The sequence below is a fragment of the Mobula hypostoma genome, chromosome 11 (assembly GCF_963921235.1).
Source record: "Mobula hypostoma chromosome 11, sMobHyp1.1, whole genome shotgun sequence".
NCBI lineage: Eukaryota > Metazoa > Chordata > Chondrichthyes > Myliobatiformes > Myliobatidae > Mobula > Mobula hypostoma.
The window spans coordinates 99,811,770-99,829,033 of record NC_086107.1 but is presented as its reverse complement, the minus strand read 5'-3'; the positions used below and the strand labels follow the sequence as shown (position 1 = coordinate 99,829,033).

General features: G+C 44.9%; 1 protein-coding gene across 1 annotated transcript; it reads left to right on the top strand.

The window, feature by feature from the left end:
* The first annotated feature begins 457 nt into the window (after positions 1-457).
* ndufa6 (NADH:ubiquinone oxidoreductase subunit A6) lies at positions 458-11,932 on the top strand. The gene is made up of 3 exons (XM_063063355.1): positions 458-633; positions 7,325-7,440; positions 11,722-11,932. Exons 1-3 carry the CDS (start codon positions 501-503, stop codon positions 11,851-11,853), a joined length of 381 nt encoding a protein of 126 aa, XP_062919425.1. The 5' UTR covers positions 458-500; the 3' UTR covers positions 11,854-11,932.
* Positions 11,933-17,264: the final 5,332 nt, after the last annotated feature.

Here is a 17,264-nt window from a genome sequence, read left to right as displayed (position 1 = left end):
GGGTCAATCTTAGCATTATCAGCAATATCCTTCTCAACCTGCCTTCTCGCAATGTGAATTTTCCTCTTGATTACAGTTCCCATATTTTCATATGCTCTACGGCTAACGTCATTACTATATTTTCTGTATTCTTAAATATATCTTTTCTTCAATAAATTATATGTACATATTTATTCATCCATGTAGTTTAGTCTATTTTTATTGCTTCACCCGCCTGCACTGCACCTCTGAATAATGACCCAGTTAACTCCGGCGCTTGTGATTGATGTAAATATTAACCAATAAATGAAGGGGAAATGACAATTTCTGCAGCGGAGGTCAAATATTCACCAATTAGTGCAAAGAAGGGTGCAGATGATGACTGATTGATGTTAATGTTCACCAATCAGTACAAAGATGGGAAAACGTCACGGAGTTATCCCCTCATTGTCATAAGGTACGCACCAATAACCTTCCAGTGGCCTCCCTCCGGAGGCGGGCGTTGCGATTGAGTGGAAATAATGGCGGCGGCCGGGCGCGCCGTTGCGGCTTCGGGGAAGGTGGTGAAGCCGTTCCTGTCCCGGGACCAGAGCGAAGCCAAGCGGCGGGTGCGGGAGTTGTACCGGGCATGGTACCGAGAGGTGCCCAACACCGGTAAGGAGCGGCGGTGCAGTTTGCACGGGGGTCGGGTCAAGGTCGGCGAGCGGCCGGTTGCCTGGCTGCGAGTCCAGGGAACCTCGGCCTAGACTGCCTGGCTCCATCGCCGGGATCTGGGAGAGATTGTGGGCGAGAATGAGATTCCGAGCCCCAGTGTGGTCACTGACCACCCGGTCTTTTGGTAGGAGATGCCCCGGGGCAGGTTAACACTGGCTAGCGATGTCCTGGGATCTAAGCATAAAAATATAAGCTGGAAGCAAGTCTATGGCACAGCGAGTAACGAGGGAAAGAAAATTAACGGAGTATTAACACTTCTTTTAGCTTTTAGTCTCTGGGCCTGTACTCGACGAAGTTCAGAAAAATGAAGGGGATTTAATTGAACGCAAACACGAGGAAATTTGCAGATGCTGGAATTTCAAGCAACACACATAAAAGTTGCATTGGTCATCCCCCCCATCCCTCCCCCCCCATCCCCCCCATCCCTCCCCCCCCATCCCCCCCATCCCTCCCCCCCATCCCCCCCCATCCCTCCCCCCCCATCCCCCCCCATCCCTCCCCCCCATCCCCCCCCATCCCTCCCCCCCCATCCCCCCCCATCCCTCCCCCCCATCCCTCCCCCCCATCCCTCCCCCCCATCCCTCCCCCCCATCCCTCCCCCCCATCCCTCCCCATCCACCTCCCTCCTGGCACTTACCCTTGTAAGCGGAACAAGTGCTACACATGCCCTTACACTTCCTCCCTCACCACCATTCAGGGCCCCAGACAGTCCTTCCAGGTGAGGCGACACTTCACCTGTGAGTCAGCTGGGGTGATATACTGCATCCAGTGCTCCCGATGCGGCCTTCTATATATTGGCGCGACCTGACGCAGACTGGGAGATCGTTTCGCTGAACACTGACGCTCTGTCCGCCAGAGAAAGCAGGATCTCCCAGTGGCCACACATTTTAATTCCATATCCCATTCCCATTCTGATATCTATCCACGGCCTCCTCTGCTGTAAAGATGAAGCCACACTCAGGTTGGAGGAACAACACCTTATATTCCGTCTAGGTAGCCGCCAACCTGATGGCATGAATGTTGACTTCTCTAACTTCCGTTAATGCCCCACCTCCCCCTTGTACCCCGTCCGTTATTTATTTATTTATATATATATACACACATTCTTTTTCTCTCTCTCCTTTTCCTTCCTCTGTCCCTCTCACTATACCCCTTGCCCATCCTCTGGTTCCCCCCCCCCCTTGTCTTTCTTCCTGGACCTCCTGTCCCATGATCCTCTCATATCCCCTTTGTCTATCACCTGTCCAGCTCTTGGCTCCATCCCTCCCCCTCCTGTCTTCTCCTATCATTTTGGATCTCCCCCTCCCCCTCCCACTTTCAAATCTCTTACTAACTCTTCCTTCAGTGACGAAGGGTTTCGGCCTGAAACGTCGACTGTACCTCTTCCTACAGATGCTGTCTGGCCTGCTGCGTTCACCAGCAACTTTTATGTGTATTATGGGGATTTAATTGAATACTGGTTAAGTAGAATGGACTTGGAGAGAGGCAACTGGATAAAACTGAATGAGGATGAATTTCTTTAGCCAGAGGGTGGAGAAGCTTTGTAGGCAAAATTGTTGGGTGCACTTAAGGTAGAAATTGGATAGGTTTATGATTGGTAAGGGGGTTAAGGTGAGAGAATGGACTTTTAAAATAAGCAAACATGACCAAATGGTGGAACAGACTCAATAGATAGGAAACCCAAAACTGCTCCCATATCTTATGGTGTGATTCAGTGCAAAACCAGAGAGGTTATGCAGACACAGGAGACTGTGGATACTGGAATTTGGAGCAATGAACAATCTGTTGGGGGCATTGAATGGGCAGAAAGGAATTTAATTCCTTCTGCAGGATTTAGACCCAAATCATTGACAATTCCTTTCCTCCCTCAGATACTGCTGGACTCACTGACTTCTTCCAGCAAACTGTTTGTCAATCAGGAGGTTATGCTACTGTTATATAGGGTGTTGGTGATATCCTAATTCCAATAATCTCTTTGTAAAACAAAGTCTGAATTGAATGTACGATCACTGAGTTTTCTTGGGCAGAGATTTCAGAAGATTGCTAGATGCTGGGGAAGAAATTTCCTCTCATCCCAGTCCTGAAAGGCTAACCTCTGGTTTAGAGTCTGGTTCTAGACAGCTCAGCTGGCAGAAACTCTATCCCCTGTCAGGCCTTAAGGGTTTAGTATCTGTAGGTTCATTCTCATTGTATAACAAACCTGTTACTCCTGTGTCTTATGGTCATTGTAAGAATTGATCCTGAGGGTTATTGTACTCCTGTGCAGTATAGGAGTATACAGGCCCTCTCCAGGTTTCTGCAGGATTTTGTTCATTTGAACTGCTCATAACCTAACCGGTTCACAAATCGGAAGTGCTGCCATGAGTGGAGAGTTCCCACGTGGTTTCCTGTAGCAGCTGCTGTCTGATTGTTTATCAGTATAAGCTGTACAATAGATGGGTGTTTGTAAGCTGGGTCAGGATGTTCCAGATGTGATCGCTGGAGTACCCCATAAAGTTGGAGCAAGGTATCTCTACTGTGTTAAATCCTCTTCAGACTCAAGTTCAAGATCAGTTTATTGTCATTCAACCATTTACACGTATACCACCAAATGAAACAACGTTCCTTCAGGCCGAGGTGTACAACACAGTGCATATCATTCACACATAAAGTAATAATGCCTCAAATAAAGTAACAGGTGATGTGTATGTACTATGCAAGTTATAAAGTGAACAGTATAATGCTTGCCTGCCCATCACCTCCCTCTGGTGCTCCTCCTCCTTTTCTTTCTTCCATGGTCTTCTGTCCACTTCTACCAGACTTCCCCCTTCTCCATCCTTGTATCTCTTCCACCAGTCAACTTCCTGGCTCTTTACTTCATCCCTCCCTGTTCAGGTTTCACCTACCACCTTGTGGTTCTCTCTCCCCTCCCACCACCTCTTCAATCTACTCCTCAGACAAGAGGAACCCCATCCCTGGAGCTGGGGAGCTGGGAAGCTGGAAGCTGGAGAAGCATGCGAACTCACCACAGACAGAACCGGAGGTTGGGACTGAATCCAAGCGGCTGGAGCGGTGAGGCAGTTGCTGTGCTGCCCGTTTGGGGTGAGGAGAGGTGTGCGGCCAAACAGAGCAGGGAGCACCTGGCTTCCGCCGTGTCTGACGGAAAGGCTGTAGGCTCCGGGTAACCTATCCACCTGTGGAGCAAGTGCTGTTGGTCCCCTGCAACGGCCTGCACTGATTGTCCACGTGCACCCCTGACCTCCACCCTCACGGGCAGCCTCTTCTCAGAGCTGTGTGCGTGGTTCATTGCTGCAAGAGCACAGACAGACGGTGGGGATTTGCTAGAGCTCTGCCACTCAGAATACCACCACAAAGTACTGTCCAAAACGCATCTCCCCCTCTGTGCGACAGCGGTGCCGTCGAAATGCACCTTCCCCTCAGGACATAAATTGTTAGACCGACCATTTACAGCATTGATCTCATTCTTGGGTGCACACATACACATTTTTAAATACTTAACATCTAGCTGCAGTAGCTAATTGTACAACCCATCCAGCCTACTCTGCCATTCAACTGAATCATGATCTATCTCAATGGTCCCCAACCACCGGGCCACAAAGCGTGTGCTACTGGGCCGTGAGGAAATGATATGAGTCAGCTGCACCTTTCCTCTTTCCCTGTCACGCACTGTTGAACTTGAACATAGGGTTGCCAACTGTCCCGTATTAGCCGGGACATCCTGTATATTGGGCTAAATTGGTTTGTCCAATACGGGACCGCCCTTGTCCTGTATTTTCCCCCACTGAGGTAGAGCGTTCCTATGAAACCGTTGGTAAGCCAGAATGGCGTGAAGCGAAGAAGCAATTACCATTAATTTATATGGGAAAATTTTTTGAGCGTTCCCAGACCGAAAAAATAACCTAAGAAATCATATCAAATAACACATAAAACTGAAAATAAATAACACTAACATAGTAAAAGCAGGAATGATATGATAAATACACAGCCTATATGAAGTAGAAATAATGTATGTACAGTATAGTCGGGAAGATGAAGGCAAAATCGATTTGTGGGGGGAAAAGTCAGCACGTACGCGCATGTGCACATCAAAAGCACATGCCACACATGCGCACACGGGTGCCCGCACAAGGCTTCATGGTCATGGTAGTCTTTCCGGGGGTAAAGTGTCCCGGGATTTGACGGCTACTTTTGTCCCTTATTTGGGAGTGAGAAAATTGGCAACCCGAACTGTGAAAGACATGTTGAGGTGAGTTTAACCCTACTTGAACAACCCCCCCCCCGGTTGGCCGGTCCACAAGAATATTGTCAATATTAAACCGGTCCACAGTGCAAAAAAGGTTGGGGACCCCTGATCTATCTGACTTCCCTGCCTGATAACCTCGGGGCTTTCTGCACTATCGTGGAACAAATTACCATCAACCTTTTTCTTATCATTTTATTCTCTATCTTCAGTCATTCCAGAGCTAAAGCGCTGGAAACATCGATGCAGCTCCCTATGCTACGTACTTGGCACGCTATTTGGCGCCCAAAGCGGCTGCCCAGGACAATCCTTACTGATTCGATTTGACACAAACAACGCATTTCACTGTATGTTTTAATGTACCTGGGACATATAAAACTAATTTTATCTTATCTACCTCAGCCCCCTGCAGGAGGTTATTCTGCCCCTCAGAACAGCTGAGCTTCCACTGTTTAATACTTGAAGCACAATATATTTTGATTCCAGTGTCTGGCCAGATCCCCCTCCCAGTCGAGTGTATTTGTGCTTCCATTTCCTTTTCCACTTTATGTCAGATAATATCGTTGTTTCCATTAAGTTTCCTGCTTTGTTGCCCAGGATTAGATCCAGAGGTTTCCTTTCTTGGGCTGCAGGCACACAGATAGATTACATTTTCATGAAATCTTCTTCTTCCCCCTGCTTCTCATATCACACTTACACATTTCCATTTGTATTGCATCTTAACGAAGAAAATGTAGAGGCCAGTTTTTGCACAGCAAGATCTCAAACAGCAATTATATAATCACCAAATAATCTGGCGCAAGGTGTTGCCTGAGGAACCAGGACTTTGTCTGAACTCATTTGTTCTTCGACCCGGTGTATCTTGAATTCACTTGGAAAGGAAGGTGATTGTTGGTTTAACATGTGGCTCTCTCACTTCCTCATTAATTTACTGATGGGTCAGTTTGACCAAGACCAAGGAGATGATTATGGACTTCAGGAGGAGGGAACTGGAGGTCCATGAACCGGTCCTCATTGGAGTATCAGAGGTGGAGGGGGTCGGTGTCCTATAATTCCTCTGTCATTATTTTACAGGACCTGTCCTGCGTCCAGCATGTAAGTGCAATTATGAAGAAAGCATGCTGCGCCTCTACTATGTTTGGAATTTGCAAAGATTTGGCATGACACCTAAAACTTTGATAAACTTCTGTAGATGTATGGTGGAGAGTATATTGACTGTTTTCATCACAGCTAATGCTCTTAAAAGGAAAATCCTACAAAAAGTAGTGGATACGGCCCAGTCCATCACAGGTAAAAACCCTCTCCACCATTGTGGACATCTACATGGAGTGTTGTCGCAGGAAAGCAGCATCCATCAACAGGGACTCCACTACCCAGGCTATGCTCTCTCTTTGCTGCCATCAGGAAGAAGGTACAGGAGCCTCAGGACTCACCACCAGGTTCAGGAACTGTTATGACCTCTCAACCGTCAGTCTCTTAAAGAGGATAAGCACTCAACTTCACTTGCCTCATCACTGAACTGTTCTCACAACCTATAGACTCACTTTCAAGAACTCTTTATCTCATGTTCTTGATATTTATTGCTTCTTCTTCTTCTTCTTCTTATTATTATTATTACTTTCGCATTGGCACAGTTTGTTGTCTTTTGCAGTCTGGTAGAATGCCAAAGTTGGTGTGGTCTTTCATTGATTCTATTATGGGTATCATTTTATGGATTTATTGAGTATGCCTGCAAGAAAATGAATCTCAGGGTTGCATATGGTGACATATGTACTTGAATAATAAATTTACCTTGAACTTTGAATTGTGTGCCTCAGTCCCTGGGATAGATCCTAAACTTAACGGTACGAAGATGGTTGGCAATGCTGCCTGCCGAGCTTTGGCTGATGTTAATTGGGGTTTCTGTTGCAGTTTTCAGAGTTTTACAATGTCTCAGATCATCTTGCATCCAGTGACATATTCTTGCAGAATTGTAATACAGTGGAACTGCAGTCCTAGCACGCTTTTTCTCGAGGCAGCCTGTGCTTGACGTCTGAAAGCAAGATCTGTGGGGAGAGAGAGCCAGATACTCTTTGCAAGTGTGAGGACAGCCTGGTACTGACACATTTGAACCATGGGATGACATTTTTTCTCTACAGTTGTCATGAGCTGATTGACCAATAACCAAGCTGGAACTGTTGCTCAATATGCTGAGTTATGTTAAGCCACAAGTCCCAGAAAAAAGGATAATAGCTGTTCAGGTTGTGTTAGGATAGGAAGAATCTTTTGAAAACTGTATATTCCGACTTTAATCAGTTGGGCCAAATGACATTTCTGTGCCTTGTGAGAGTGAGGTGGAACCCAGCAACGTTTGATCACTGCTTGATGGTTGGTATTGTGTCTCCTCTGCAGTACAGAAGTTCCATCTCGATATCACAGTCAAACAAGGACGCGATAAAGTGCGGGAGATGTTTATGAGAAACGCCCACGTCACCGACCCCAGGGTTATCGACATTCTGGTGATTAAGGTACAGGAATTTGGCGATTAATAGAAGAGCAACCAATTTCTTTTGAGTCAGATGAAGCTCCGCTGTTTTTAGCTTTTCACTCTGAACTATTTCTGTCCAGGTTCAGGTCAGACAAATGCTCACTCGCCTTTAGTTTTGCCTACTACTTTACTCCTCATTTTATGCTTAAGGTTAAAATAGTTAACAATGCCCACAGGGATCAGTGCTGAGGTTAACACGATCTAATTACATATAGTGACTTGGATTTGGCATAAGAATACAAATTTCAGTTGGGGTGTATGTTGATATTGAGGAACACTTAGACAATACAAGACCATAAGACATAGCCTTAGGGGTAGAAATAGGCCATTCTGCCCTTCGAGTATTCTCTGGCATTCAGTCATGGCTGATTTATTTTTCCCTCAGCCCCATTCTCCTGCTTTCTGTCTGTAACCTTTAGCACCTTTACTAATCAAGGATCTATTAACCTCTGCTTTAAATATCTCCAATGGCTTGGCCTCCACGGCTGTCTGCCATCCTCTAGCTAAAGAAATTGCTCCTCATTTGTTGTAAAGACACATGCCTTTTTTCTGAGGCTGTGCTATCTTGTCCTTTACCTTTCTGCTACTGGAAATATCCTCTCCATGTCCATTATATTCATGCCTTTCAATATTTAGTAGGTTTCAATGAGATTCCACCCCCGTCCATCACACTCCACCAGCCATCCTTCTAAACTACATTCAGTACAGGCCCAGAGACAGCAAAAGCTCCTTTCATCCCCAGGATCATTCTCAAAAACATCCTTTGGACTGGGGTCCATGGACCCTTCGGTTAATGGTAGGGGTCCATGGGATAGAAAGGGTTGGGAACCCTTTCCTTCCATCCTTCCTCAGATATGGGGCCCAGAACTGCTTGTTATATCCCAGTGTGGTCTGACCAATCATTATCAATCCACAACATTACCATATTACTTTAATTTCAAGAGAACTAGAGTATAAATGCTAACATTGCACTTGACTTCCTTACTACTCACTCGGTCTGCAAGTTAACCTTTAGTCCTGCACCTCAGATTTCTGAATTCTCTCCTCATTTCAAAAATCATCTGTAATTTCCTGGCTTTTGCCTCCTTCCCTTTTTAAAGTATGGAGTACATTTGTAATTTTCCTGACTCAAATAATTATTGAAAGATCACTACTGACGTCTCCACAATCTCTTCAGAACCCTGACGTGTAGTCTGTCCAGTCCTGGTGGCTTATTCACCTTCAGACCTTAACTTCCAAAGCACCTTCCACTTAGTGATAGCGACTACGCTCACTTTTGCCCCTGATATTCTCAAATTTATGGCATGTTGCTGGTGTCTTTCTCAGTGAAGACTGATGCAAAATGCTTATTCAGTTTAACTGCCATTTCTTTATTCTCCGTTACTACTTTTCCAGTAGTCCGATGTCCACTTGTCTCTCTTTTACTCTTTATATACCTGAGAAAGTTTTTGTATCCTCGTTACTAGCTGATCTTCATTTTTCATCTTTTTTCCCTTCATTGCTTTTTTAGTCACCTTCTTTGGTTTTTAAAAGCTTCCCAATCCTCATGCTTCCTACTAACTTTTGCAATATCGTATGCACTCTTTTTTCAGGCTGTCTGTGACTTTCCTTGTCAGCCATGGTTGCCTCATCCTCCCTTTAGAACACTGCTGTTTCTTTGTGATGAAATGATCTTGTCTTCCAGATTACTCCCAGAATCTCTTATCATGCATTGCTGCTCTACCATCATTCTTGCTAGGATCTTCTTTGGCCAACTCCTCTCTCATGCCTTTGTAGTTCATTTTACTCAACTGTAATACCAATTTTAGCTTCTCCCTCTCAAACTGCAGGAGGAAATTCATCCTGCTATGATCACTGCCTCTTAAAGATTCCTTTACCTTGAGTTCCCTAATCAATTTGTTTCAGAGCATAATATTAAACCCAGAATTGCCTTTCTGTTCATGGGATCCACCACATGCTGCTCCAAAAAGCATTCTGATAGACCTTCTGCAAGTTATTTCTCTTGAACTTCCCAGTCTACCTGTATATTGAAGTGCCCCCATGACCACTGCAGCAATACCTTTCTTACATGCCTATTCTACTTCTTGTTACTCTTGCGATTTCTTAACTCTACCTACGAGGATCCTAGCTCTTTGGGTCCTATGACACTTCTTGCTATGAATTTGTTTTGATTTAATTCTTTAACCAACAAGGCTACCCCACCCCATCCCATCGGCCCCCGTCTGTCTTGTTGTTAGGATACGTATCCTTGGATGTTTAGCTCCCAACTGTGATCTTCTTTCAGCTGTGACTGTGATGCCCACAATGTTGTATCTGCTAATTTCTAACTGTGCTATAAGCTCTTGCATCTTGTTTCATATACAGCGTGCATTCAAATACAACACCTTCTGTCCTGTATTCAACTCCCCTCTTCTCCAAGTTGCCTGATAGTTCTTAACCCATTCTAAACTATTTTTTATTCTGGAGACTTTAATAACCTCTCCTATGCTCTCCTTCCCTTTTAGTTTATCCATAATTTCCAATCTGTTGAATCCACTCCCCTACTATTTAGTTTAAAACCCTATTCACGGCCCTAGTATTGTGATTCTGCCAGGACCCTGGTTCAGGTGGAGCCCACCTTATCGGAACAGTTCCCTCTCCCAGTAGTGGTGCCAATGTCTCATGAGTTCAAATCCACTTCTCCCACACCAGTCTTTGAGCCACCACATTTAACTCTCTAATCTAAATGAACCACATGGCTCGGGTAGCAATCTAGAGATTAGTATCTCTTTGGTTCTGCTTTTTAACATAGTCCATGGCTGTTCAAATTTCATTAGCAGAACCTCTTTGCTTGTTCTTCCTGGTACCCACATAAACCATGACAACTGGCTCATTCTCCTCCCACTGGAAATTCCTCTGTAGGTCAGATTCATGTGAGATCTGCTGCAGATGGACACCAGGCAGACAGCACAGTTGTCAGGATTCTTGATCCTTGCAATAGACAATTACCTTGACGATATGATACCCAAGTACAACTATATTTCTCTTCTCTCTCCCCTTTCAAATGGCTCCCTGAATCACAGGCTACCATTAGGTTGCTCATCCTTCCTGTAGCCCCCGCTCTCACCCACACAGGAAGTAAGAATCCTGTTAGTCTAGCTCAAGGGCTGAGGCTCCTCCAGTACTACCTCTTGAATTCCCCTACCTGCCTCACTCACAGTCACACCCTCTTGATGTTGACCTTAGTCAGAATTTGAAACATACACAGTATGACTGCCCCCTGAAACACAGTATCCAGGTAACTCTACCCTTCCATGGTGTGTCACAGTGTTTGAAGCTCAGATTCCAGGTGATCAATTTAGAGCTTGAGTTCCTCAAGCTGTAGACATTGTAAACAGGAACTACATTGGGGTCCACCAGCTCCCACGTGCAACCTCAACTGCATCCTTACTTTATTTAATTAGTTGTAGTTTTATTGTCAGCCACGTTTTCAGTAACCTTGCTTAAGTCTCAATTACTCAGCAATTAGTCCATCTGAGTAGTTTAAAAAGGCTTCTTGCCGAAGCCTCTCAAGCCAGAGCCTTAAAATCCCACCCCTACACTCAGCCATCCCACTTGCACTCGCCTTCCTTTTATTAGCAGCTGCTGTCCAATTAGCTAATCAGCCAATATTTTGCCGAGATTGTGAATAAATTAATATGGTTTTGTGAGGCTTATTTCTTTTATAAATATGCATGCCAATAAAGTGGAAAATGAGATAATGAAGCAAAATCCCATAGAGACCTTTAGGGTAGATTCATATATCATTAAAAGTAAAACTGTAGGTTAATAGTAAACAGAAACCAAGCAGTGGAATTTATAGCTGGAATAACAGAATTCTGAAGCAGGTAAGTTAAACTTCTATAGAAATAACAACAAAGTGCAGCTCAGGCAGAATCTGTGGAAAAAGAAACAGCTGATGTTTCAGGTTGAGGGGTTTCCCATCTGTGCTTGATCACAGACGTTCCCCATATCCTCTCCAAATTCTCTGGAGGTTAAACATGTTTGATTTCTAACTCCTGTCAGTTTTGAAGAGAGGTTAGCAACCTAAAATGCTGACTCTGCTTTTTCCTTTGCCTGACCTAAATATTTTCAGAGTTTTCTGCTGTTGTATCAGAACTTGCAAGTGACTTTTGCATTGTCCACACTTCTGATTTAGTCACAGTTCCATTTACTTTATCACCCCATCTTTGGTCGTTCATACTCCCCTAATTTCTTGCCCTGTTGGTTTTTCCATTTCCAGGGTAAAATGGATCTTGAAGAAACGATAAAAGTTTGGAAGCAGCGGACACACATCATGCGTTACTTCCATGAGACAGAGACTCCTCGACCTACCGATTTCCTATCTAGATTCTATGCGGGCCACGATGTGTAAATAATGAGGCAGTGTGTCTATTGTAAAATAAAGATATTCAAAAGTAATAAATCTGATGGGTTTAGTCTCTTTCCCTAGAGGTGTCTCATGTTGTTATTTGGACACAAATTCATTGTTTTCCAGCCAGTGAGCTCATGTATCCCCAGGTAATTCCCCATTAATCTGGGTCTGAGTCTGGCTTCCAAAAGGTTGGTTCACAATTTCGTGGTACTTCACACCAGAGTATCTTAGATCAACTCTTCTCTCCATTCCTAATCTCATTTTAAACCTGCTGCATCTGTTGTCCCTCAAACATCTGTTTTTCTCACAAGGACATATTTCATAAGAGCAGGACTCTGCCCTGTTAGGGTGTATTCTGGAGTAAGGGTATATAGCTGGTATTAATTTCGGTAGCAACCAATCTTCAGATTTGAATGTGGATCATAGATTGAATTTAAAATGCAGCTCTGAACAAGAGCCTCCCTGGTGCTGCAGATTGGGGTTGATTACAAACTACCCATTCACTTGATGTCAGTGGGGATTAACATTCATTTTGGGTGTCAGTGTGAGTATGAAGGAGGATGTGTTTGAAAACTATATGTAGTTCAAAGGAAGCATTGTAGATACATTTTAACGGTAGAATTGTCCTGTTACCTTTGATCTTTAGCATATAAAATGTAATTTAATATTGTGTCAAGCAGTCCTCCTCTTCTGAGAGTGTCTCAAATAGCTGCTTGTTGTGCTGAATAAATTTCTATATCCACTAGCTTGTCTCTCCAGTGCCTTGTTCACATTACAAGTGCACTTAGATAGCCCTGCCTTCAGTAAGCCCACGGCTGATCTGATCTTTAGTGTCAGCTTCACTCTTCGTTTTCACCACCATTTAGCCCCAAAATCGATCTCTGCCTTCAATATACTCAGTGACTCTATTCCCATGGCTCTCAGGAGTAGAATATTCCAAGTATTCACAACCCTCCTCACCCCATTCTGAAATGGGAGACCCTTGATCTTGAAATTAAACTCTGGAGGGTAAATGCAGATCATCGAAAGAGAGTTGTAGACTCAGACAGGTCCATCTCAGGCACAAGCCTTCCTATCAGCGAGCACATCTTCAAGAGGCACTGTCTCAGAGAGATGGTATCAATCACAAAGGACCCTCACCATCCAGGACATGTCCTTCTTTTAACCGTCATCAGGGAAGAGGTACAGTAGCCTGAAGATGCATACTCAGTACTTCAAAGACAGTTTTTTCCCCTCCACCATCAGATTTCTGAATGGCCCATGAACATGATCTCACTATTCCTTCTTTATATTTTATTTCTTGTTGCAACTTACAGTAATTTCATTGTCTTGTGCTGTACTGCCAGCATGAAACAAGTTTCACTACATAAACCTAATTCTGATGCTTAAACGACAATTAACATAGAACATAGAATAGTACATCACGGTACAGACCCTTCGGCCCACAATGTTGTGCCGACCCTCAAACCCTGCCTCCCATATACCCCCCCACCTCAAATTCCTTCATATACCTGTCCAGTAGTGTCTTAAATTTCACTAGCGTATCTGCCTCCACCACTGACTCAGGCAGTGCATTCCACATACCAACCACTCTCTTGAATAAAAATCCTTCCTCTAATATCGCCCTTGAACTTCCCACCCTTTACCTTAAAGCCATGTCCTCTTGTATTGAGCAGTGGTGCTGTGGGGAAGAGGCACTGGCTATCCACTCTATTCCTCTGAATATCTTGTGTACCTCTATCATGCCTCCTCTCATCCACCTCTCCAAAGAGTAAAGCCCTAGATCCCTTAATCTCTGATCATAATGCATACTCTCTAAACCAGGCAGCATCCTGGTAAATCTCCTCTGTACCCTTTCCAATGCTTCCACATCCTTCCTATAGTGAAGCGACCAGAACTGGACACAGTACTCCAAGTGTGGCCTAACCAGAGTTTTATAGAGCTGCATCATTACCTTGCGACTCTTAAACTCTATCCCTCGACTATAGACCTGATGGCATGAACATTGACTTCTCTAACTTCCGCTAGGCCCCACCTCCCCCTCGTACCCCAGCTGTGACTCATTTTTATGCACACATTCTTTCTCTCACTCTCCTTTTTCTCCCTCTGTCCCTCTGAATATACCTCTTGCCCATCCTCTGGGTCACCCCCTCCCCCCCACCGTCTTTCTTCCCGGACCTCCTGTCCCATGATCCTCTCATATCCCCTTTTGCCTATCACCTGTCCAGCTCTCGGCTCTATCCCTCCCCCTCCTGTCTTCTCCTATCATTTTGCATCTCCCCCTCCCCCTCCAGCTTTCAAATCCCTTACTCACTCTTCCTTCAGTTAGTCCTGACGAAGGGTCTCGGCCTGAAACGTCGACTGCGCCTCTTCCTATAGATGCTGCTTGGCCTGCTGCGTTCACCAGCAACTTTGAGAAATGCAGAGTAGTGGACGCAGGCTAGACCACCATACAAACAAACCTTCCCTCTTGACTCCGTCTACACTTCCCACTGCCTCGAGAAAACAGCCAGTTGGATCAAGGACCCCCTCTCACCCCAGTCATTCTCTCCTCTCCTCTCTCCTGTCAGAATCAGGGTCTAATATTACCGGCATATGTCGTGAGATTTGTTAACTTTGCGACAGCAGTATAATGCAAGGCATACTAACAGGGAAAAATACTGAACTACAGTAAGTATATATATTAAATAGTGCAAAAATAGAAATAAATAAGTAGTGAGGTAGTGTTCATGAGTTTAATGTTCATTCAGAAATCGGATGGCAGAAGGGAAAAAGCTGAATGATTAATTGTTGGGTTTATGCCTTCAGGCTTCTACACCTCCTTCCCGGTGATAGCAATGAGAAGAAGGCATCCCCTAGGTGAAGAGGGTCCTTAATGATGGATGCCGCCTTTCTGAGGCATCGCTCCTTGAACACGTCCTGGTTACTATGTAGGATAGTGCCCATGATGGAGCTTTTTACGTTTACAACTCTCTGTAGCTTAATTTGATCCTGTGCAGTAGCCCCCGCCCCCATCCCCGAACCAGATGGTAATACAACCAGTTACAATGCTCTCTACGCTACATCTGCAGAAATTTGTGTGTTTCAGGCGACATACCAAATCTGCTCAAATTCCTGATGAAATATAGCCACTGTTGTGTCTTCTTTGTAGCTGCATCAATATGTTGGGTCCAGGTTAGATCCTCAGAGATATTGACACCCAGGAACTTGAAGCTGCTCACTCTTTCCTCCTCTGAGGACTGGTGTGTCGGGCAGAAGATACAGAAGCCTGAGATCACAAACCATCAGACTCAAGGACAGCTTCTCTCCTGCTGTTATGATTCTTGAATTGTCCTCTCACATGCTAAAGGATGAACTCTTGATCTTCCAATCTAGCTCACCATCACCTTGCCTGGCTGCACTGCTCTTTCTAACTGCACACTATATTCTGCATCGCTTCTCCTTTACTACCTCAGTGTAATGTGTTCCGTAAGGATGGTACATAGATGAAAGCTTTTCACTCTACCGCAGTACGTGTGACAGTAATAATATTAAACCAAACCTAATCTGGCCATTGCCTAAGTGGCATGTGAGAGCACTGTTAACTGGCTTCCATGCTACACCCACAACACGCTGGAGCAACTCGGCAGGTCGGACAGCTTCCGTGGAAACCAGCAGTCAACGTTTTGGGCCGGAACCCTTTGCCAGGACTGTAGAGGGAAGGGGCAGAGGCCCTATAAAGAAGGTGGGGGGAGGGTGGGAAGGAGAAGGCTGGTAGGTTCCAGGTGAAAAACCAGTAAGGGGAAAGATAAAGGGGTGGGGGAGGTGATAGGCAGGAAAGGTGAAGAAGGAATAGGGGAAAACACAATGGGTAGTAGAAGGAGGCGGAACCTCCCCCCACCTTTATAGGGCCTCTGCCCCTTCCCTCTTCAGTCCGGACAAAAATGTTGACTGATCATTTCCACGGATGCTGCCCAACCTGCTGAGTTCCTCCAGTGTGTTGTGAGTGTTGCTTTGACCCCAGCAGCTGCAGAGTATTTTGTGTTTACAACTGGCTTCCATCGCTTTAATGATTTTGACTGTTTGGGCAGTCATTATTGGATTTGTCCGACAGCTTGTGTCCACGAGATTGTGGGACAATTATCTGACAGAAACCTGTAACTGCACTGGAACAGGCATGAGTATTTGTGGTGTTCAGGTCTTCAGTGGTACGGATGGGAAGTTGTCTGCTCCTGTAACCATTGCTGTATCCTGTGTTCTCAGCTACTTCTCGATACGAGAGGAAACTTCTTCACTCAGAGTGTGGTACGGACTGCCAGCACAAGTGCAGGATGCAATTTTGATTTACTACTGTATAGTGGTTAGCACAACGCTTTACAGTACAGGTGACCTGGGTTTAATTCCCACCACTACCTGTAAGGAGTTGGTATGTTCTCCCCGTGACCACATGGGTTTCCTCCGGGTGCTCCAGTTTCCTCCCACAGTCCAAAGATGTACTGGTTGGTAGGTTAATTGTCCTGTGGCCATCAAACTTTACAACCCCTCCCTTGGAGGGTCAGACACCCTGAGCCAATAGGCTGCTCCTGGACTTATTTCCATCTGGCACAATTTACATATTATTATTTAATTATTTATGGTTTTATATTGTTATATTTATACTCTATTCTTGGTTGGTGCAACTGTAATGAAACCCAATTTCCCTCAGGATCAATAAAGTATGTCTATCTATCTATCATTGTAAATTGTCCCGTGGTTAGGCTTGGATTGAATCGGGGGTTTTGCTGGGTTGCGTGGCTCAAAGAGCTGGAAGGGCCTATAGCATGCTGTATATAACAAAAAGTAAGTTTGGATAAGTACATGGATGGGAGTGGTATGGAAGGCTGTGGTCTGCGTGTAAAGTCAGTGGGACTAGGCAGTTTAAGTGGTTCAGCACGGACTGGATGGGATGAAGGGCCTGCTTCTGTGGTGTAGCTTTCGATGACTCTGTATTATACAAACTCTTCAGTTCCTGAATAAAGCATCTATAGAGGGAAGGTCCACATTTGACAGTATTAAAGGGGGCAGGGGCAGAGTGGGAAAGAATAAAAAAGCTCTTGGTAACAATGGAAAGGGATGTTTCTGAGCAATTTTGTGGACAAATCTACTGTCCAAGCAAGTTTTCAGAATCAGCTACCTACTCACACAGATCATAGGACTGGTATTGAGAAAGAAAAATGGGATTTAACAAGATGAATGGAGGAACCTGCACAGGTAAAAAAACCACAAACAAAAGCCTGCTGTATTTGGGAGAGTGCGCCAACGTTCACAATAAGCATTCATGTTAGCCTGTATCGAGCTCAACGTCCTAGCGTTGGGAGAAATAGATATTAAGGCCACACAATATATAAATCTGCTAAACCATTTGTCAAAATGAAGCTCACCCAGTAATATGC